General features: G+C 47.8%; 1 protein-coding gene across 1 annotated transcript; it reads left to right on the top strand.

Annotated features, from left to right (window-relative positions):
- The first annotated feature begins 283 nt into the window (after positions 1 to 283).
- eif5b (eukaryotic translation initiation factor 5B) lies at positions 284 to 23255 on the top strand. Its single transcript, XM_056431689.1, has 26 exons — positions 284 to 381; positions 4747 to 4863; positions 4969 to 5026; positions 5416 to 5556; positions 5628 to 6111; positions 10055 to 10185; positions 10256 to 10333; positions 10409 to 10559; positions 17453 to 17548; positions 17624 to 17710; positions 17927 to 17986; positions 18067 to 18329; positions 18392 to 18499; positions 18640 to 18750; positions 18826 to 18893; positions 19065 to 19206; positions 19269 to 19400; positions 19486 to 19668; positions 19733 to 19894; positions 19968 to 20099; positions 20171 to 20302; positions 20854 to 20930; positions 20998 to 21162; positions 22217 to 22355; positions 22432 to 22593; positions 22762 to 23255. The coding sequence occupies exons 1-26, from the start codon at positions 347 to 349 to the stop codon at positions 22867 to 22869; spliced, it is 3522 nt and encodes a 1173-aa protein (XP_056287664.1). The 5' UTR covers positions 284 to 346; the 3' UTR covers positions 22870 to 23255.
- The last annotated feature ends 183 nt before the right edge of the window (positions 23256 to 23438 follow it).

Below are 23438 nucleotides of genomic sequence, written 5' to 3'. Positions count from 1 at the left end.
TTAAAATGTCTGCAATTTATTAAAAAATCTATCTTTTTAATTAACTTTTTAAAATGTATTTCTGTACGTTTTGCGTACTGTATGTAGCCTTTCTCTATTTGTTGAAACAATGTTTTTTATTTGTACTAAATAAAATGAACAGCTTTCTGGGTTACATGAGGAACATTACAAACATTACACAACAGAGAAGTTTCACATCGAAGCAAAAGACAGTTCTATTTTTAACGGATCGGTTTTGTGAGGCGGGGAGAGACCTCTCCGTGCATGTCTGTCAATAGATGATCTTTGATGTGAGCCGTTGGAGAACCAAAGAACCGGAGAACCGGAGAACCGCCGCGGCAGCAGGATGGGCAAGAAGCAGAAGAAAACCGGAGAGGACAGGTAGAGAAACAGCACCTGTGCACGCGGACACCGGACAGGTGTGAACCCTCAACATCCGGGTCCGTCAGCCCGCCGCTAGCTTAGAAGCTAACCACGAGAAACCAGCATGCTAGCATGTTAGCTTAGCATCAGGCTGATCGGCTCCATCTGCTCTTTAATCGGCCTCTGACCGAGCGCGGTACCGGAGCCGGTAACAGCCGGTAAACAGCCGGTAACAGCCGGTAAACAGCCGGTAACAGCCGGTAAACACGTGTTGAGTGAAGCTAAGCTAGTGTTGTAACAACAGGTACTAATACACTGAGTATACAACCTACCTCTACTTCATGTACTAATACACTGAGTATACAACCTACCTCTACTTCATGTACTAATACACTGAGTATACAACCTACATCTACTTCATGTACTAATACACTGAGTATACAACCTACCTCTACTTCATGTACTAATACACTGAGTATACAACCTACCTCTACTTCATGTACTAATACACTGAGTATACAACCTACCTCTACTTCATGTACTAATACACTGAGTATACAACCTACCTCTTCTTCATGTACTAATACACTGAGTATACAACCTACATCTACTTCATGTACTAATACACTGAGTATACAACCTACCTCTACTTCATGTACTAATACACTGAGTATACAACCTACCTCTACTTCATGTACTAATACACTGAGTATACAACCTACCTCTACTTCATGTACTAATACACTGAGTATACAACCTACCTCTACTTCATGTACTAATACACTGAGTATACAACCTACCTCTACTTCATGTACTAATACACTGAGTATACAACCTACCTCTACTTCATGTACTAATACACTGAGTATACAACCTACCTCTACTACATGTACTAATACACTGAGTATACAACCTACCTCTACTTCATGTACTAATACACTGAGTATACAACCTACCTCTACTTCATGTACTAATACACTGAGTATACAACCTACCTCTACTTCATGTACTAATACACTGAGTATACAACCTACCTCTACTTCATGTACTAATACACTGAGTATACAACCTACCTCTACTTCATGTACTAATACACTGAGTATACAACCTACCTCTACTTCATGTACTAATACACTGAGTATACAACCTACCTCTACTTCATGTACTAATACACTGAGTATACAACCTACCTCTTCTTCATGTACTAATACACTGAGTATACAACCTACCTCTACTTCATGTACTAATACACTGAGTATACAACCTACCTCTTCTTCATGTACTAATACACTGAGTATACAACCTACCTCTTCTTCATGTACTAATACACTGAGTATACAACCTACCTCTACTTCATGTACTAATACACTGAGTATACAACCTACCTCTTCATGTACTAATACACTGAGTATACAACCTACCTCTACTTCATGTACTAATACACTGAGTATACAACCTACCTCTTCTTCATGTACTAATACACTGAGTATACAACCTACCTCTACTACATGTACTAATACACTGAGTATACAACCTACCTCTACTTCATGTACTAATACACTGAGTATACAACCTACCTCTACTTCATGTACTAATACACTGAGTATACAACCTACCTCTACTACATGTACTAATACACTGAGTATACAACCTACCTCTACTTCATGTACTAATACACTGAATATACAACCTACCTCTACTTCATGTACTAATACACTGAGTATACAACCTACCTCTACTTCATGTACTAATACACTGAGTATACAACCTACCTCTTCTTCATGTACTAATACACTGAGTATACAACCTACCTCTACTTCATGTACTAATACACTGAATATACAACCCAGTCCTACCATGATGTACTAGTACACTGAATACACAACCCAGTACTACCATGATGTACTAGTACACTGAATACACAACCCAGTACTACCATGATGTACTAGTACACTGAATACACAACCCAGTACTACCATGATGTACTAGTACACTGAATACACAACCCAGTACTGCATGATGTACTAGTACACTGAATACACAACCCAGTACTACCATGATGTACTAGTACACTGAATACACAACCCAGTACTGCATGATGTACTAGTACACTGAATACACAACCCAGTACTGCATGATGTACTAGTACACTGAATACACAACCCAGTACTGCATGATGTACTAGTACACTGAATACACAACCCAGTACTGCATGATGTACTAGTACACTGAATACACAACCCAGTACTGCATGATGTACTAGTACACTGAATACACAACCCAGTACTACCATGATGTACTAGTACACTGAATACACAACCCAGTACTGCATGTCGTCGTCCTGCGGCTGGTCCCAGGTCAGTGGTCGTGCCCAGGTGGCTGATGGGTAATTAAAGCGTCCAGTCAGCTTTTCATTGTGTTCCAGTCAAAGAGGCTGAGGTCACATGACCTGGGCCGGGTATTGATCTGCTATCAGCTCCTGATCAGTGTTGTGTTATTGATCTGCTAACAGCTCCTGATCAGTGTTGGTATTGATCTGCTATCAGGTCCTGATCAGTGTTGGTATTGATCTGCTATCAGGTCCTGATCAGTGTTGTGTTATTGATCTGCTAACAGCTCCTGATCAGTGTTGTGTTATTGATCTGCTAACAGCTCCTGATCAGTGTTGTGTTATTGATCTGCTAACAGCTCCTGATCAGTGTTGGTATTGATCTGCTATCAGCTCCTGATCAGTGTTGTGTTATTGATCTGCTAACAGCTCCTGATCAGTGTTGGTATTGATCTGCTATCAGGTCCTGATCAGTGTTGGTATTGATCTGCTATCAGGTCCTGATCAGTGTTGTGTTATTGATCTGCTATCAGCTCCTGATCAGTGTTGTGTTATTGATCCGCTATCGGCTCCTGATCAGTGTTGTGTTATTGATCCGCTATCAGCTCCTGATCAGTGTTGTGTTATTGATCCGCTATCGGCTCCTGATCAGTGTTGTGTTATTGATCCGCTATCAGCTCCTGATCAGTGTTGTGTTATTGATCTGCTATCAGCTCCTGATCAGTGGTGTGTTTTTGATCCGCTATTAGCTCCTGATCAGTGTTGGTATTGATCTGCTATCAGCTCCTGATCAGTGTTGTGTTATTGATCCGCTATCGGCTCCTGATCAGTGTTGTGTTATTGATCCGCTATCAGCTCCTGATCAGTGTTGGTATTGATCCGCTATCAGCTCCTGATCAGTGTTGTGGTATTGATCCGCTATCAACTCCTGATCAGTGTTGTGTTATTGATCTGCTATCAGCTCCTGATCAGTGTTGTGTTATTGATCTGCTATCATCTCCTGATCAGTGTTGTGTTATTGATCTGCTATCAGCTCCTGATCAGTGTTCGTATTGATCTGCTATCAGCTCCTGATCAGTGGTGTGTTTTTGATCCGCTATTAGCTCCTGATCAGTGTTGGTATTGATCTGCTATCAGCTCCTGATCAGTGTTGTGTTATTGATCCGCTATCGGCTCCTGATCAGTGTTGTGTTATTGATCCGCTATCAGCTCCTGATCAGTGTTGTGGTATTGATCCGCTATCAGCTCCTGATCAGTGTTGTGTTATTGATCTGCTATCAGCTCCTGATCAGTGTTGTGTTATTGATCTGCTATCATCTCCTGATCAGTGTTGTGTTATTGATCTGCTATCAGCTCCTGATCAGTGTTCGTATTGATCTGCTATCAGCTCCTGATCAGTGGTGTGTTTTTGATCCGCTATTAGCTCCTGATCAGTGTTGGTATTGATCTGCTATCAGCTCCTGATCAGTGTTGTGTTATTGATCCGCTATCGGCTCCTGATCAGTGTTGTGTTATTGATCCGCTATCGGCTCCTGATCAGTGTTGGTATTGATCCGCTATCAGCTCCTGATCAGTGTTGTGGTATTGATCCGCTATCAGCTCCTGATCAGTGTTGTGTTATTGATCTGCTATCAGCTCCTGATCAGTGTTGTGTTATTGATCTGCTATCAGCTCCTGATCAGTGTTGTGTTATTGATCTGCTATCAGCTCCTGATCAGTGTTGGTATTGATCCGCTATCAGCTCCTGATCAGTGTTGGTATTGATCCGCTATCAGCTCCTGATCAGTGGTGTGTTATTGATCCGCTATCAGCTCCTGATCAGTGTTGTGGTATTGATCCGCTATCAGCTCCTGATCAGTGTTGGTATTGATCCGCTATCAGCTCCTGATCAGTGTTGTGTTATTGATCCGCTATCAGCTCCTGATCAGTGTTGTGGTATTGATCTGCTATCAGGTCCTGATCAGTGTTGTATTATTGATCTGCCAACGGGTCCTGGTCAGTGTCTTGTTATTGATCTGCTATCGGGTCCTGATCATCTTGGTATTGATCCTCAGCACCAAAGATGACGGCGTGGACATCGACGCTCTGGCTGCAGAGATCGAAGGAGCCGGAGCCCAGAAGGAGCCGAAGGGGAAGAAGAAGAAGAAAGGAGCCAAGAAGGAGGACTTCAAGTATGACTCTTCCTCCTCTTCATCATCGTCCTCTCTCTCCTCCTCCTTTTCATCATCAAAATCCTCTCTCTCCTCCTCCTCCTCCCTCCTCTAACTCTTCTGCAGTGAGGACGACATCCTGAAGGAGCTGGAGGAGTTGTCTCTGGAGACTCAGGGAGGAAAGGTAAATAATGTATATTATTATTATTGTTAATAAAAGGTTTTATAAATTATAATATATATATGTATTATATGTATTTATTATGTATTACATATACATATTTATTTATATGTAAAATATATTTATTTATTATATATATATAAATGTATAATATATTAAATATATATATATGATATATTTATTATATATGTACAATATATTTATTTATTATATATATTTATAATATATCTAAATATATGTATAATGTATTTATTATATATGTATAGAATATTTATGTATAATATATATATATATGTATAATATATGCATGCATGCATATGTATATATATATACACAAATACGTGTGTGTATATATACATATACATATACAAGTACTTGATTCTCCTCTTCAGGAAGCTGTGGAGGAGGAGGCGATCCTGGAGCCTCCCAAACCAGAGAAGAAGAAGACCAGGAAGGGGAAGAAGGGCGGGGCCAGCCTTGAAGAGGAGCAGGAGGAAGGAGGAGAAGCTCAGGCGGATGAGGAGCACAAGAAGGTGAGTCCTCCTGGTCCTTCAGCTCCTCATGGAGGTGTGGCCCTCCTGAGCCTCCGTACTCTCTCCTGCAGGCTCCTCCCCCCGACTCCGATGAGGACAGCAGCTCACGACCCCTCCTCCAGACCAGAGGAGGCAACAAGGAGGAGGAGGACAAAGACCTGAGAAGAAGAGGAGGAGGAGGAGCAGGAGGGAAGGAGGCCGGCTCAGAAGATGACATGGAAGGAGACTTCACCTACCGGACGGAGAAGAAGAAGTACAAAGGCAAAGCGGCGAAGCCCGACAGCGAGGGGGAGGAGGAGGCGGAGCAGCAGGAGCAGCAGCAGGAGGAGGTGGGAGGCTTCAAGATGAAGACGGCGGCGCAGAAGAAGACGGAGAAGAAGGATAGGGACAAGAAGAAGAAGGAGGAGGAGAGGATGAAGCAGAAGAAGCTGAAGGAGAAGGAGGTGCTGGAGCCACAGAAAGAGCCCGAGAAGGAGGCGCAGGCCACGCCCCCTCAGGAAGCTGCACCTATAGCAGGGGAGGAGGAGCAGGAGGAGGCGGAGCCAGCCGGTGAAGGTAAGACATCGTGTACTAATACACTGAGTACACAACTAGTACTAGTGACATCAGGTACTAATACACTGAGTACACAACTAGTACTAGTGACATCAGGTCCTAACACACTGAGTACACAACTAGTACTAGTGACATCAGGTCCTAATACACTGAGTACACAACTAGTACTAGTGACATCAGGTACTAATACACTGAGTACACAACTAGTACTAGTGACATCAGGTCCTAATACACTGAGTACACAACTAGTACTAGTGACATCAGGTACTAATACACTGAGTACACAACTAGTACTAGTGACATCAGGTCCTAATACACTCAGTACACAACTAGTACTAGTGACATCAGGTACTAATACACTGAGTACACAACTAGTACTAGTGACATCAGGTCCTAATACACTGAGTACACAACTAGTACTAGTGACATCAGGTACTAATACACTGAGTACACAACTAGTACTAGTGACATCAGGTCCTAATACACTGAGTACACAACTAGTACTAGTGACATCAGGTACTAATACACTGAGTACACAACTAGTACTAGTGACATCAGGTACTAATACACTGAGTACACAACTAGTACTAGTGACATCAGGTCCTAATACACTGAGTACACAACTAGTACTAGTGACATCAGGTCCTAATACACTGAGTACACAACTAGTACTAGTGACATCAGGTCCTAATACACTGAGTACACAACTAGTACAAGTGACATCAGGAACTAATACACTGAGTACACAACTAGTACTAGTGACATCAGGTACTAATACACTGAGTACACAACTAGTACTAGTGACATCAGGTCCTAATACACTGAGTACACAACTAGTACTAGTGACATCAGGAACTAATACACTGAGTACACAACTAGTACTCGTGACATCAGGTACTAACACACTGAGTACACAACTAGTACTAGTGACATCAGGTACTAATACACTGAGTACACAACTAGTACAAGTGACATCAGGTCCAACACACTGAGTACACAACTAGTACTAGTGACATCAGGAACTAATACACTGAGTACACAACTAGTACTAGTGACATCAGGTACTAATACACTGAGTACACAACTAGTACTAGTGACATCAGGTACTAATACACTGAGTACACAACTAGTACTAGTGACATCAGGTACTAATACACTGAGTACACAACTAGTACTAGTGACATCAGGTACTAACACACTGAGTACACAACTAGTACTAGTGACATCAGGTACTAATACACTGAGTACACAACTAGTACAAGTGACATCAGGTACTAACACACTGAGTACACAACTAGTACTAGTGACATCAGGAACTAATACACTGAGTACACAACTAGTACTAGTGACATCAGGTACTAATACACTGAGTACACAACTAGTACTAGTGACATCAGGTACTAATACACTGAGTACACAACTAGTACTAGTGACATCAGGTCCTAACACACTGAGTACACAACTAGTACTAGTGACATCAGGTACTAACACACTGAGTACACAACTAGTACTAGTGACATCAGGTCCTAACACACTGAGTACACAACTAGTACTAGTGACATCAGGTACTAACACACTGAGTACACAACTAGTACTAGTGACATCAGGTACTAATACACTGAGTACACAACTAGTACAAGTGACATCAGGAACTAATACACTGAGTACACAACTAGTACTCGTGACATCAGGTACTAATACACTGAGTACACAACTAGTACAAGTGACATCAGGTACTAATACACTGAGTACACAACTAGTACTAGTGACATCAGGTCCTAATACACTGAGTACACAACTAGTACTAGTGACATCAGGTCCTAATACACTGAGTACACAACTAGTACAAGTGACATCAGGAACTAATACACTGAGTACACAACTAGTACTAGTGACATCAGGTACTAATACACTGAGTACACAACTAGTACTAGTGACATCAGGTCCTAATACACTGAGTACACAACTAGTACTAGTGACATCAGGTACTAATACACTGAGTACACAACTAGTACTAGTGACATCAGGTACTAACACACTGAGTACACAACTAGTACTAGTGACATCAGGTACTAACACACTGAGTACACAACTAGTACTAGTGACATCAGGTACTAATACACTGAGTACACAACTAGTACTAGTGACATCAGGTCCTAACACACTGAGTACACAACTAGTACTCGTGACATCAGGTACTAATACACTGAGTACACAACTAGTACAAGTGACATCAGGTACTAATACACTGAGTACACAACTAGTACTAGTGACATCAGGTACTAATACACTGAGTACACAACTAGTACTAGTGACATCAGGTACTAATACACTGAGTACACAACTAGTACTAGTGACATCAGGTACTAATACACTGAGTACACAACTAGTACTAGTGACATCAGGAACTAATACACTGAGTACACAACTAGTACTAGTGACATCAGGTCCTAACACACTGAGTACACAACTAGTACTAGTGACATCAGGTCCTAATACACTGAGTACACAACTAGTACTAGTGACATCAGGTACTAACACACTGAGTACACAACTAGTACTAGTGACATCAGGTACTAATACACTGAGTACACAACTCGTACTAGTGACATCAGGTCCTAATACACTGAGTACACAACTAGTACTAGTGACATCAGGTCCTAACACACTGAGTACACAACTAGTACTAGTGACATCAGGTCCTAATACACTGAGTACACAACTAGTACTAGTGACATCAGGTCCTAATACACTGAGTACACAACTAGTACTAGTGACATCAGGTCCTAACACACTGAGTACACAACTAGTACTAGTGACATCAGGTCCTAATACACTGAGTACACAACTAGTACTAGTGACATCAGGAACTAATACACTGAGTACACAACTAGTACTAGTGACATCAGGAACTAATACACTGAGTACACAACTAGTACTAGTGACATCAGGTCCTAATACACTGAGTACACAACTAGTACTAGTGACATCAGGAACTAATACACTGAGTACACAACTAGTACTAGTGACATCAGGAACTAATACACTGAGTACACAACTAGTACTAGTGACATCAGGAACTAATACACTGAGTACACAACTAGTACTAGTGACATCAGGTCCTAATACACTGAGTACACAACTAGTACTAGTGACATCAGGTACTAATACACTGAGTACACAACTAGTACTAGTGACATCAGGTACTAATACACTGAGTACACAACTAGTACTAGTGACATCAGGTCCTAACACACTGAGTACACAACTAGTACTAGTGACATCAGGTCCTAATACACTGAGTACACAACTAGTACTAGTGACATCAGGTACTAATACACTGAGTACACAACTAGTACTAGTGACATCAGGTCCTAATACACTGAGTACACAACTAGTACTAGTGACATCAGGTACTAATACACTGAGTACACAACTAGTACTAGTGACATCAGGTCCTAATACACTGAGTACACAACTAGTACAAGTGACATCAGGTCCTAATACACTGAGTACACAACTAGTACTAGTGACATCAGGTACTAATACACTGAGTACACAACTAGTACTAGTGACATCAGGTACTAATACACTGAGTACACAACTAGTACTAGTGACATCAGGTCCCAATACACTGAGTACACAACTAGTACTAGTGACATCAGGTCCCAATACACTGAGTACACAACTAGTACTAGTGACATCAGGTCCCAATACACTGAGTACACAACTAGTACTAGTGACATCAGGTACTAATACACTGAGTACACAACTAGTACTAGTGACATCAGGTCCTAATACACTGAGTACACAACTAGTACTAGTGACATCAGGTACTAATACACTGAGTACACAACTAGTACTAGTGACATCAGGTCCTAATACACTGAGTACACAACTAGTACTCGTGACATCAGGTCCTAACACACGGAGTGACCAACAGAGGAGGTGGAGGGCGACAAGAAGAAGAAGAAGAAGAAGAAGGGGGAGAAGGTGGAGAAGGAGGAGAAGAAGAAGGGCCCCAGCAAGGCCACGGTGAAGGCCATGCAGGAGGCCCTGGCCCAGATGAAGGAGGTAGGTGCATTCTGGGAAACGTAGTCCGCGTGTCCTTTGAGGCGGTTGTGAGCGCTCTGCTGTCCCGCAGGAGGAGGAGGCGGCCAAGAGGGAGGAGGAGGAGCGCCTCGTCCGGCTGGAGGAGATGGAGAAGGAGCGGCTGGAGCAGGTAACGCGGCACCTCCTCGTTCACCGCCGGCTCATCGCCTGACCCCTCTGACCTCTGACCTTTGACCCCCAACAGGAGCGCCTGGAGCAGGAGCGCAAGGAGAAGAAGAAGCAGAAGGAGAAGGAGAGGAAGGAGCGTCTGAAGAAGGAGGGCAAGCCGCTCACCAAGACCCAGAAGGAGGCGCGGGCGCGGGCCGAGGCCACGCTGAAGCTGCTGCAGGCGCAGGGTGTGTTACCTGTCCAGGTGTTGAGTGTGTGTTACCTGTCCAGGTGTTGAGTGTGTGTTACCTGTCCAGGTGTTGAGTGTGTGTGTGTGTTACCTGTCCAGGTGTTGAGTGTGTGTGTGTTACCTGTCCAGGTGTTGTGTGTGTGTGTGTTACCTGTCCAGGTGTTGAGTGTGTGTGTGTGTTACCTGTCCAGGTGTTGAGTGTGTGTGTGTTACCTGTCCAGGTGTTGAGTGTGTGTGTGTGTTACCTGTCCAGGTGTTGAGTGTGTGTGTGTGTGTTACCTGTCCAGGTGTTGTGTGTGTGTGTGTGTTACCTGTCCAGGTGTTGAGTGTGTGTGTGTGTTACCTGTCCAGGTGTTGAGTGTGTGTGTGTGTTACCTGTCCAGGTGTTGTGTGTGTGTGTGTTACCTGTCCAGGTGTTGTGTGTGTGTGTGTGTGTTACCTGTCCAGGTGTTGAGTGTGTGTGTGTGTGTTACCTGTCCAGGTGTTGAGTGTGTGTGTGTTACCTGTCCAGGTGTTGAATGTGTGTGTGTGTGTGTGTGTTACCTGTCCAGGTGTTGAATGTGTGAGTGTGTTACCTGTCCAGGTGTTGTGTGTGTGTGTGTGTGTGTGTGTTACCTGTCCAGGTGTTGTGTGTGTGTGTGTGTGTTACCTGTCCAGGTGTTGTGTGTGTGTGTTACCTGTCCAGGTGTTGAGTGTGTGTGTGTGTTACCTGTCCAGGTGTTGTGTGTGTGTGTGTGTTACCTGTTCAGGTGTTGAGTGTGTGTGAGTGTGTTACCTGTCCAGGTGTTGTGTGTGTGTGTGAGAGTGTGTGTGTGTGTGTTACCTGTCCAGGTGTTGAATGTGTGAGTGTGTTACCTGTCCAGGTGTTGAGTGTGTGTGTGTGTGTGTGTTACCTGTCCAGGTGTTGAATGTGTGTGTGTGTTTTACCTGTCCAGGTGTTGAGTGTGTGTGTGTGTGTTACCTGTCCAGGTGTTGAATGTGTGTGTATGTGTGTTACCTGTCCAGGTGTTGTGTGTGTGTGTGTTACCTGTCCAGGTGTTGAATGTGTGAATGTGTTACCTGTCCAGGTGTTGAGTGTGTGTGTGTGTTACCTGTCCAGGTGTTGAGTGTGTGTGTGTGTTACCTGTCCAGGTGTTGAGTGTGTGTGTGTGTGTTACCTGTGTGTGTGTGTGTGTGTGTGTGTGTGTGTGTGTGTGTGTTACCTGTCCAGGTGTTGAATGTGTGTGTGTGTGTGTGTGTGTGTGTGTGTGTGTGTGTGTGTGTGTGTGTGTGTGTGTGTGTGTGTTACCTGTCCAGGTGTTGAGTGTGTGTGTGTGTGTGTTACCTGTCCAGGTGTTGAGTGTGTGTGTGTGTGTGTGTTACCTGTCCAGGTGTTGAATGTGTGTGTGTGTGTTACCTGTCCAGGTGTTGTGTGTGTGTGTGTTACCTGTCCAGGTGTTGAGTGTGTGTGTGTGTGTTACCTGTCCAGGTGTTGAGTGTGTGTGTGTGTGTGTGTTACCTGTCCAGGTGTTGAATGTGTGAGTGTGTTACCTGTCCAGGTGTTGAGTGTGTGTGTGTGTGTGTGTGTTACCTGTCCAGGTGTTGAGTGTGTGTGTGTGTGTGTTACCTGTCCAGGTGTTGAATGTGTGAGTGTGTTACCTGTCCAGGTGTTGAGTGTGTGTGTGTGTGTGTTACCTGTCCAGGTGTTGAATGTGTGTGTGTGTGTTACCTGTCCAGGTGTTGAGTGTGTGTGTGTGTGTTACCTGTCCAGGTGTTGAATGTGTGTGTGTGTGTGTGTTACCTGTCCAGGTGTTGTGTGTGTGTGTGTGTTACCTGTCCAGGTGTTGAATGTGTGAATGTGTTACCTGTCCAGGTGTTGAGTGTGTGTGTGTGTGTTACCTGTCCAGGTGTTGAGTGTGTGTGTGTGTGTGTTACCTGTCCAGGTGTTGAATGTGTGTGTGTGTGTTACCTGTCCAGGTGTTGTGTGTGTGTGTGTGTGTGTGTGTGTGTGTGTGTGTGTTACCTGTCCAGGTGTTGAATGTGTGTGTGTGTGTTACCTGTCCAGGTGTTGTGTGTGTGTGTGTGTTACCTGTCCAGGTGTTGAGTGTGTGTGTGTGTGTGTTACCTGTCCAGGTGTTGAATGTGTGTGTGTGTGTTACCTGTCCAGGTGTTGAATGTGTGAGTGTGTTACCTGTCCAGGTGTTGAGTGTGTGTGTGTGTGTGTGTGTGTGTTACCTGTCCAGGTGTTGAGTGTGTGTGTGTGTGTGTTACCTGTCCAGGTGTTGAATGTGTGTGTGTGTTACCTGTCCAGGTGTTGAGTGTGTGTGTGTGTTACCTGTCCAGGTGTTGAGTGTGTGTGTGTGTGTGTGTGTGTTACCTGTCCAGGTGTTGTGTGTGTGTGTGTGTTACCTGTCCAGGTGTTGAGTGTGTGTGTGTGTTACCTGTCCAGGTGTTGAGTGTGTGTGTGTGTTACCTGTCCAGGTGTTGAGTGTGTGTGTGTTACCTGTCCAGGTGTTGAGTGTGTGTGTGTGTGTGTTACCTGTCCAGGTGTTGAGTGTGTGTGTGTGTTACCTGTCCAGGTGTTGAGTGTGTGTGTGTTACCTGTCCAGGTGTTGAGTGTGTGTGTGTGTTACCTGTCCAGGTGTTGTGTGTGTGTGTGTGTGTTACCTGTCCAGGTGTTGAGTGTGTGTGTGTGTGTGTTACCTGTCCAGGTGTTGAATGTGTGTGTGTGTTACCTGTCCAGGTGTTGAGTGTGTGTGTGTGTTACCTGTCCAGGTGTTGAGTGTGTGTGTGTGTTACCTGTCCAGGTGTTGTGTGTGTGTGTGTGTTACCTGTCCAGGTGTTGAGTGTGTGTGTGTGTGTTACCTGTCCAGGTGTTGAGTGTGTGTGTGTGTTACCTGTCCAGGTGTTGAGTGTGTGTGTGTGTTACCTGTCCAGGTGTTGAATGTGTGTGTGTGTTACCTGTCCAGGTGTTGTGTGTGTGTGTGTGTGTGTTACCTGTCCAGGTGTTGTGTGTGTGTGTGTGTGTTACCTGTCCAGGTGTTGTGTGTGTGTGTGTGTGTGTGTGTTACCTGTCCAGGTGTTGAGTGTGTGTGTGTGTTACCTGTCCAGGTGTTGTGTGTGTGTGTGTGTGTTACCTGTCCAGGTGTTGAGTGTGTGTGTGTGTTACCTGTCCAGGTGTTGTGTGTGTGTGTGTGTGTGTTACCTGTCCAGGTGTTGTGTGTGTGTGTGTGTGTGTTACCTGTCCAGGTGTTGAGTGTGTGTGTGTGTGTTACCTGTCCAGGTGTTGAGTGTGTGTGTGTGTGTGTGTTACCTGTCCAGGTGTTGAGTGTGTGTGTGTTACCTGTCCAGGTGTTGAGTGTGTGTGTGTTACCTGTCCAGGTGTTGAGTGTGTGTGAGTGTGTTACCTGTCCAGGTGTTGTGTGTGTGTGTGTGTGTGTTACCTGTCCAGGTGTTGTGTGTGTGTGTGTGTGTGTGTTACCTGTCCAGGTGTTGAGTGTGTGTGTGTGTGTTACCTGTCCAGGTGTTGAGTGTGTGTGTGTGTGTTACCTGTCCAGGTGTTGAGTGTGTGTGTGTTACCTGTCCAGGTGTTGAGTGTGTGTGTGTTACCTGTCCAGGTGTTGAGTGTGTGTGTGTGTGTTACCTGTCCAGGTGTTGAGTGTGTGTGTGTGTTACCTGTCCAGGTGTTGTGTGTGTGTGTGTTACCTGTCCAGGTGTTGTGTGTGTGTGTTACCTGTCCAGGTGTGTGTGTGTGTGTGTTACCTGTCCAGGTGTTGAGTGTGTGTGTGTGTGTTACCTGTCCAGGTGTTGAGTGTGTGTGTGTTACCTGTCCAGGTGTTGTGTGTGTGTGTGTTACCTGTCCAGGTGTTGAGTGTGTGTGTGTGTTACCTGTCCAGGTGTTGTGTGTGTGTGTGTGTTACCTGTCCAGGTGTTGAGTGTGTGTGTGTGTTACCTGTCCAGGTGTTGAGTGTGTGTGTTACCTGTCCAGGTGTTGTGTGTGTGTGTGTTACCTGTCCAGGTGTTGAGTGTGTGTGTGTGTTACCTGTCCAGGTGTTGAGTGTGTGTGTGTGTGTTACCTGTCCAGGTGTTGTGTGTGTGTGTGTAACCTGTCCAGGTGTTGTGTGTGTGTGTTACCTGTCCAGGTGTTGAGTGTGTGTGTGTGTGTTACCTGTCCAGGTGTTGAGTGTGTGTGTGTGTGTGTTACCTGTCCAGGTGTTGAATGTGTGTGTGTGTTACCTGTCCAGGTGTTGAATGTGTGTGTGTGTGTCAGGTGTTGAATGTGTGTTACCTGTCCAGGTGTTGTGTGTGTGTGTGTGTGTGTTACCTGTCCAGGTGTTGAGTGTGTGTGTGTGTTACCTGTCCAGGTGTTGAGTGTGTGTGTGTGTTACCTGTCCAGGTGTTGAGTGTGTGTGTGTGTGTTACCTGTCCAGGTGTTGAGTGTGTGTGTGTGTGTTACCTGTCCAGGTGTTGAATGTGTGTGTGTGTTACCTGTCCAGGTGTTGAGTGTGTGTGTGTGTGTTACCTGTCCAGGTGTTGAATGTGTGTGTGTGTTACCTGTCCAGGTGTTGAGTGTGTGTGTGTGTTACCTGTCCAGGTGTTGAGTGTGTGTGTGTGTGTGTTACCTGTCCAGGTGTTGTGTGTGTGTGTGTGTGTTACCTGTCCAGGTGTTGAATGTGTGAGTGTGTTACCTGTCCAGGTGTTGAGTGTGTGTGTGTGTGTTACCTGTCCAGGTGTTGAGTGTGTGTGTGTGTGTTACCTGTCCAGGTGTTGAGTGTGTGTGTGTGTGTGTTACCTGTCCAGGTGTTGAATGTGTGAGTGTGTTACCTGTCCAGGTGTTGAGTGTGTGTGTGTGTGTGTGTGTGTGTGTTACCTGTCCAGGTGTTGAGTGTGTGTGTGTGTTACCTGTCCAGGTGTTGTGTGTGTGTGTGTGTTACCTGTCCAGGTGTTGAGTGTGTGTGTGTGTGTTACCTGTCCAGGTGTTGAGTGTGTGTGTGTGTTACCTGTCCAGGTGTTGAGTGTGTGTGTGTGTTACCTGTCCAGGTGTTGAGTGTGTGTGTGTGTTACCTGTCCAGGTGTTGAGTGTGTGTGTGTGTGTTACCTGTCCAGGTGTTGTGTGTGTGTGTGTTACCTGTCCAGGTGTTGAGTGTGTGTGTGTGTGTTACCTGTCCAGGTGTTGAGTGTGTGTGTGTGTTACCTGTCCAGGTGTTGAGTGTGTGTGTGTGTGTTACCTGTCCAGGTGTTGAGTGTGTGTGTGTGTTACCTGTCCAGGTGTTGTGTGTGTGTGTGTTACCTGTCCAGGTGTTGTGTGTGTGTGTGTGTTACCTGTCCAGGTGTTGAGTGTGTGTGTGTGTTACCTGTCCAGGTGTTGAGTGTGTGTGTGTGTGTGTTACCTGTCCAGGTGTTGAGTGTGTGTGTGTGTGTTACCTGTCCAGGTGTTGAATGTGTGTGTGTGTTACCTGTCCAGGTGTTGAGTGTGTGTGTGTGTGTTACCTGTCCAGGTGTTGTGTGTGTGTGTGTGTGTGTTACCTGTCCAGGTGTTGAGTGTGTGTGTGTGTGTTACCTGTCCAGGTGTTGAATGTGTGTGTGTGTGTTACCTGTCCAGGTGTTGTGTGTGTGTGTGTTACCTGTCCAGGTGTTGTGTGTGTGTGTGTGTGTTACCTGTCCAGGTGTTGAGTGTGTGTGTGTGTGTTACCTGTCCAGGTGTTGAGTGTGTGTGTGTGTGTTACCTGTCCAGGTGTTGAGTGTGTGTGTGTGTGTGTTACCTGTCCAGGTGTTGAGTGTGTGTGTGTTACCTGTCCAGGTGTTGTGTGTGTGTGTGTTACCTGTCCAGGTGTTGTGTGTGTGTGTGTGTTACCTGTCCAGGTGTTGTGTGTGTGTGTGTTACCTGTCCAGGTGTTGTGTGTGTGTGTGTGTGTGTTACCTGTCCAGGTGTTGTGTGTGTGTGTGTGTGTGTTACCTGTCCAGGTGTTGAGTGTGTGTGTGTGTGTTACCTGTCCAGGTGTTGTGTGTGTGTGTGTTACCTGTCCAGGTGTTGAGTGTGTGTGTGTGTGTTACCTGTCCAGGTGTTGAGTGTGTGTGTGTGTGTTACCTGTCCAGGTGTTGAGTGTGTGTGTGTGTGTTACCTGTCCAGGTGTTGAGTGTGTGTGTGTGTTACCTGTCCAGGTGTTGTGTGTGTGTGTGTGTTACCTGTCCAGGTGTTGAGTGTGTGTGTGTGTTACCTGTCCAGGTGTTGTGTGTGTGTGTGTGTTACCTGTCCAGGTGTTGAGTGTGTGTGTGTGTGTGTGTTACCTGTCCAGGTGTTGAGTGTGTGTGTGTGTTACCTGTCCAGGTGTTGAGTGTGTGTGTGTGTTACCTGTCCAGGTGTTGAGTGTGTGTGTGTGTTACCTGTCCAGGTGTTGAGTGTGTGTGTGTTACCTGTCCAGGTGTTGTGTGTGTGTGTGTGTTACCTGTCCAGGTGTTGAGTGTGTGTGTGTTACCTGTCCAGGTGTTGTGTGTGTGTGTGTTACCTGTCCAGGTGTTGAGTGTGTGTGTGTGTTACCTGTCCAGGTGTTGAGTGTGTGTGTGTGTTACCTGTCCAGGTGTTGTGTGTGTGTGTTACCTGTCCAGGTGTTGAGTGTGTGTGTGTGTTACCTGTCCAGGTGTTGAGTGTGTGTGTGTGTTACCTGTCCAGGTGTTGAGTGTGTGTGTGTTACCTGTCCAGGTGTTGTGTGTGTGTGTTACCTGTCCAGGTGTTGAGTGTGTGTGTGTTACCTGTCCAGGTGTTGAGTGTGTGTGTGTTACCTGTCCAGGTGTTGTGTGTGTGTGTGTTACCTGTCCAGGTGTTGTGTGTGTGTGTGTTACCTGTCCAGGTGTTGTGTGTGTGTGTGTTACCTGTCCAGGTGTTGAGTGTGTGTGTGTGTGTTACCTGTCCAGGTGTTGGGGTCCCGTCTAAAGACGACTCTGTGCCGAAGAAGAAGCCGGTGTACGGGGACAAGAGGAAGAAGAGGCCGGCCGTCCAGACCCCTGAAGGTGAGGGGGCGGGGCCTCGCTCTGCTGGGAGTTCAGGTGTGTCACCACCCTTCATCCTCCTCCTCTTCCTCATAGAAACCTCAAAGGTGATGCCGCCCGTCTCCGAGACGCCCGAGCCTGTTGCCATGGAGACGGAGGCTGAGACGCCAACCTTAGAGCCCGGTGAGACGGGCGGGACGGGTTCATCTTCACCACAAGGACTTTGTCTTATGTCTTCTTCATCATCATGATCTCCTTCTTCACCTCCTTCTTCACCTCCTTCTCCTTCTTCACCTCCTCCTCCTTCTCCTCCTCCTCCTCCTTCTCCTTCACCTCCTCCTTCTTCACCTCCTCCTTCTTCACCTCCTTCTCCTTCTTCACCTCCTCCTCCTCCTCCAGAGATGAAACCAGAGGCGGCAGCAGACGACTGGGAGGCCATCGTCACAGACGAGGAGAAAGGTGAGGAAGTATAAATACTTGTGTGTATAAATACTCTCCTTGTGTACTTGTGTGTATAAATACTCTCCTTGTGTACTCAGAGCTGAAGAAGGTCCACATCGAGGTGAGGGAGGACCGCGCTGCTCCTCCTCATTCTGCGGGCAGCGACAAAGACGAGGGGGAAGATGAGGGGGAAGACGAGGTGGAAGACGAGGTGGAGGAGGAAAGCGAGGAGGAGAAGGAGGCGACGCCGGCGGCTCCGAGTCACGGGAAGAAGAAGACGGAGGAGTGCAGCTCGAGTGAGGACGACGAGCAGAGGACCAAGGAGGAGCGTCTCTACGACCGGGCCAAGAGGAGGATCGAGGTGAGAGGAGGAGGAGGAGGAGAGGAGGTGGGAGGAGCAGAGCGTGACCTCCCTGTGTGTAGAAGCGGCGTGCGGAGAACCTGAGGAACGTGGACCTGGAGGTCCTGAGGTCTCCGGTGGTCTGTGTGCTCGGCCACGTGGACACGGGCAAGACCAAGCTCCTGGACAAGGTGAGCCCCGCCCCTCAGCACAAGCCACGCCCACCTCCCGCCTGGTGACCGTGCGGGTGTGTGTGTGTCTGTGCGTGCGGGTGCGCTTGTGTGTGTGTGTGTGTGCGTGTGTGTGTGTGTGCGTATGTGTGTGTGTGTAGCTGCGACACACCAACGTCCAGGACGGGGAGGCTGGAGGGATTACGCAACAGATCGGAGCCACCAACGTCCCCAAGGAAACCATCGAGGAGCAGACCCGGATGGTGAAGGGCGTGAGTATTGATCAGACCTATTGATCACTGGTCAGACCTATTGATCACTGATCAGACCTATTGATTTGAATGCAGTTTGACAAAGAAAACCTCCGGATCCCTGGCATGCTGATCATCGACACACCGGGCCACGAGTCCTTCAGGTACACACGAGTAACACAGTACTAGTACACAGTGACAGTACTAGTACACAGTGCAGGTACTAGTACACAGTGACAGTACACAGTGAAGGTACTAGTACACAGTGACAGTACTAGTACACTGAAGGTACTAGTACACAGTGCAGGTACTAGTACACGTCCTCTGACCTGCAGTAACCTGAGGAACAGAGGCTCCTCCCTCTGTGACATCTCCATCCTGGTGGTGGACATCATGCACGGCCTGGAGCCGCAGACGCTGGAGTCCATCAACCTGCTGAAGGAGAAGAAGTGTCCCTTCATCGTGGCCCTCAACAAGGTGGGCCTGCTCCTCCTCCTCCTCCTCCTCCTCCTCCTCCTCACAGCTGCTCCTCCCCTCAGATCGACCGCCTGTACGACTGGAAGAGGAGTCCAGAGACGGACATCGTGGTGACGCTGAAGAAGCAGAAGAAGAACACGAAGGACGAGTTTGACGAGCGGACCAAGGCGGTCATCGTGGAGCTCGCTCAGCAGGTATGATATCATCGCCGCGGAGGAGGAGGCGAGTACTGAGTGTACTGAGCGTGTTGACCTGTGCTGACCTCGCTGACCTCCTCAGGGTCTGAACGCCGCCCTGTTCTTCGAGAACAAAGACCCGCGCACCTTTGTGTCCCTGGTGCCGGTGTCGGCGCACAGCGGCGACGGCATGGGGAACCTCATCGCGCTGCTGGTGGAGCTCACGCAGACGCTGCTGGCACGCCGCCTGGCGCGCTGCCACGAGCTGCGGGCGCAGGTCATGGAGGTCAGAGCCCGCCTGCCCCCCCGTCTCCCCCGTCTCCCCCGGCCCTGACCATGAGTGTGTCCAGGTGAAGGCCATCCCCGGCATGGGGACCACCATCGACGTGATCCTGATCAACGGCTGCCTGCGGGAGGGACAGACCATCATCGTGCCGGGGGTGGAAGGGCCCATCGTGACGCAGATCCGGGGGCTGCTGCTGCCCCCCCCCCTGAAGGATCTCCGCATCAAGGTGAAGGGAGTTTCAAAATAAAAGCCCGTGAGCTGCGGCAGTGTGTGAGAGCTCCTCCTCTTCCTCCGAGCAGAGCCAGTACGAGAAGTACAAGGAGGTGAACACGGCTCAGGGGGTCAAGATCCTGGGGAAAGACCTGGAGAAGACGCTGGCAGGGCTCCCCCTGCTGGTGGCCTACCAGGAGGACGAGATCCCCGTGCTGAGGGTAACACACACACACACACTCACAGACACACACACAGACACACACACTCACTCCCCCCCCCCGCTCTGCAGGATGAGCTGGTGCGGGAGCTCAAACAGACGCTGAGCTGCATCAAGCTGGAGGAGAAGGGCGTGTACGTCCAGGCCTCCACGCTCGGCTCCCTGGAGGCGCTGCTGGAGTTCCTCCGGACCTCCAAAGTCCCCGTGAGTCCTCCTCCGGTTGTATAGAAGCCGTGTGTTAACGCTGCATTGTCTCCCCTGACCACCAGGGGGCGACTCTGGGTGTATAGAAGCCGTGTGTTAACGCTGCATTGTCTCCCCTGACCACCAGGGGGCGACTCTGGGTGTATAGAAGCCGTGTGTTAACGCTGCATTGTCTCCCCTGACCACCAGGGGGCGACTCTGGGTGTATAGAAGCCGTGTGTTAACGCTGCATTGTCTCCCCTGACCACCAGGGGGCGACTCTGGGTGTATAGAAGCCGTGTGTTAACGCTGCATTGTCTCCCCTGACCACCAGGGGGTGACTCTGGGTGTATAGAAGCCGTGTGTTAACGCTGCATTGTCTCCCCTGACCACCAGGGGGTGACTCTGGGTGTATAGAAGCCGTGTGTTAACGCTGCATTGTCTCCCCTGACCACCAGGGGGCGACTCTGGGTGTATAGAAGCCGTGTGTTAACGCTGCATTGTCTCCCCTGACCACCAGGGGGCGACTCTGGGTGTATAGAAGCTGTGTGTTAACGCTCGTGTCTCCGCAGTACGCTGGGATCAACATCGGCCCGGTCCACAGGAAAGACGTGATGAGGGCGTCGACCATGCTGGAGCACGACCTGCAGTACGTGTGTGTGTCTGTGTTGTGTGTCTGTGTTGTGTGTTGTGTGTCTCTAAGTACCTGTGTGCAGGTACGCGGTGATCCTGGCGTTTGACGTGAAGGTGGAGCGTGAAAGCCAGGAGATGGCTGACAGTCTGGGGATCCGTATCTTCTGGGCGGAGATCATCTATCACCTGTTTGACGCCTTCACCAAGTTCAGAGAGGACTACAAGAAGGCCAAGCAGGACGAGTTCAAGTACGCAGGGCACCGCCTCTCGCCGCGCGGGCTGAGCGTGTTCTTAGTGTGGGCTTAACGTGTTCTTAGCGTGGGCTTAACGTGGGCTGAGCGTGTTCTTAGTGTGGGCTTAACGTGTTCTTAGCATGGGCTTAACGCGGGCTGAGCGTGTTCTTAGTGTGGGCTTAACGTGTTCTTAGCATGGGCTTAACGTGGGCTTAGCGTGTTCTTAGTGTGGGCTTAGCATGTTCTTAGCGTGGGCTTAGCATGTTCTTAACGTGTTCTGAGTGTGGGCTTAGCGTGGGCTTAACGTGTTCTTAGTGTGGGCTTAACGTGTTCTTAGTGTGTGCTTAGCGTGGGCTTAACGTGTTCTTAGCGTGGGCTTAACGTGTTCTTAGTGTGGGCTTAGCGTGGGCTTAACGTGTTCTTAGTGTGGGCTTAGCATGTTCTTAGTGTGTGCTTAGCGTGGGCTTAACGTGTTCTTAGTGTGGGCTTAGCATGTTCTTAGCGTGGGCTTAACGTGTTCTTAGTGTGCTTAGCGTGGGCTTAGCGTGTTCTTAGTGTGGGCTTAGCATGTTCTTAGTGTGGGCTTAGCATGTTCTTAGCGTGGGCTTAGCATGTTCTTAATGTGTTCTTAGCGTGGGCTGAGCGTGTTCTTAGCGTGGGCTTAGTGTGGGCTTAGCATGTTCTTAACATGTTCTTAGCGTGGGCTTAGCATGTTCTTAGTGTGGGTTTAGCATGTTCTTAGCGTGGGCTTAGCATGTTCTTAACGTGTTCTTAGCGCGGGCTGAGTGTGGGCTTAGCGTGTGCTTAGCGTGGGCTTAACGTGTTCTTAGTGTGGGCTTAACGTGTTCTTAGTGTGGGCTTAACGTGTTCTTAGCGTGTTCTTAGCGTGGGCTTAGCATGTTCTTAACGTGTTCTTAGCGTGGGCTTAACGTGTTCTTAGCGTGGGCTTAGCATGTTCTTAATGTGTTCTTAGCGCGGGCTGAGCGTGGGCTTAGCATGTTCTTAACGTGTTCTTAGCATGTTCTTAGCGTGTGCTTAGCATGTGCTTCGCGTGTTCTCTGTGCTCTAGGAACATCGCGGTGTTCCCGGCGAAGCTGCGTATTCTTCCTCAGTTCATCTTCAACTCCAGAGACCCCATCGTGATGGGCGTGGTCGTGGAGGCCGGCGTCCTGCGCCAGGGAACGCCGCTGTGCATCCCCACTAAAGGGGTAAGCCCCGCCCCTCTCTAACAACAACAACAACACCAGCAGCAGCAGCACGTTGACCTGGCGCTGCTGGTTTCAGTTCGTGGACGTGGGCGTGGTGACGAGCATCGAGATGAACCACAAGGCCGTGGACAGCGCCAAGAAGGGCCAGGAGATCTGCATCAAGGTGGAGCCGATCCCCGGGGACTCGCCCAAGATGTACGGGCGCCACTTTGAGTTCACCGACCTGCTCATCAGCAAGGTGAGGGGGCGGGGCGTTCAGGGACTCGAAGACTGGCTCAGTGACAAATGCATCTTTAAACATTCACCTTCATTTGTGTTTCAGTCTGAGGCTTTTATTGTGAAATAAATCATCTTTGTCATCGTTGTTTATTGTTTGCTGTCTGTTTGTTGTTGTTTGTTGTCTCAGATCACAAGGTCGTCCATCGACGCTCTGAAGAACTGGTTCAGGGACGACATGACGAAGAACGACTGGCAGCTGATCATGGAGCTGAAGAAGACCTTCGAGATCATCTGAGGGACCACACACACACACATGCACACACAGACACACACACACGCACACAGACACACACACACAGGCACACATGCACACATGCACACAGACACACATGCACACACATGCACACACATGCACATGCACACACACAGACACACACACCCACACAGTATTCCAACGTGCCTGCTCTTCAGCATCAACGTTCTTCTCTGGTTTGTCCCAGGCTCCGCCCCCAGACTTAACGAGCTTAACGAGGAGCCAAACACAGGTGCATTGTGGGACTTGTGTTCCGCGGCAGCCGGCTGGTTTCACAGCAGACGAACTGAAGCGTTTCAAAGACTTTCAGGAGCTTTTAAACTGTTGTGCTGATGTAATAAACTCCCACGTTCCTGATGGACCCTGAAGAGCGCTTCACTGGTTTTCATTATTTTCATTATTAATAATAATAAACCAGTTTCGATGTTTCTACTCCAGCTGAGCGTCTCGGGTCGTTTGAGTTATTTTATCCATAAAATATCAGTCAATACACTGACATTAAAACATGTCAATGAACTTCCGTTAATCGATTGAATGGATAATGTTTAAAA

Source organism: Pseudoliparis swirei, chromosome 14 (genome assembly GCF_029220125.1).
Source record: "Pseudoliparis swirei isolate HS2019 ecotype Mariana Trench chromosome 14, NWPU_hadal_v1, whole genome shotgun sequence".
NCBI lineage: Eukaryota > Metazoa > Chordata > Actinopteri > Perciformes > Liparidae > Pseudoliparis > Pseudoliparis swirei.
The sequence above is the reverse complement of the archived record's forward strand: the minus strand, read 5'-3'. Positions and strand labels throughout refer to the sequence as shown.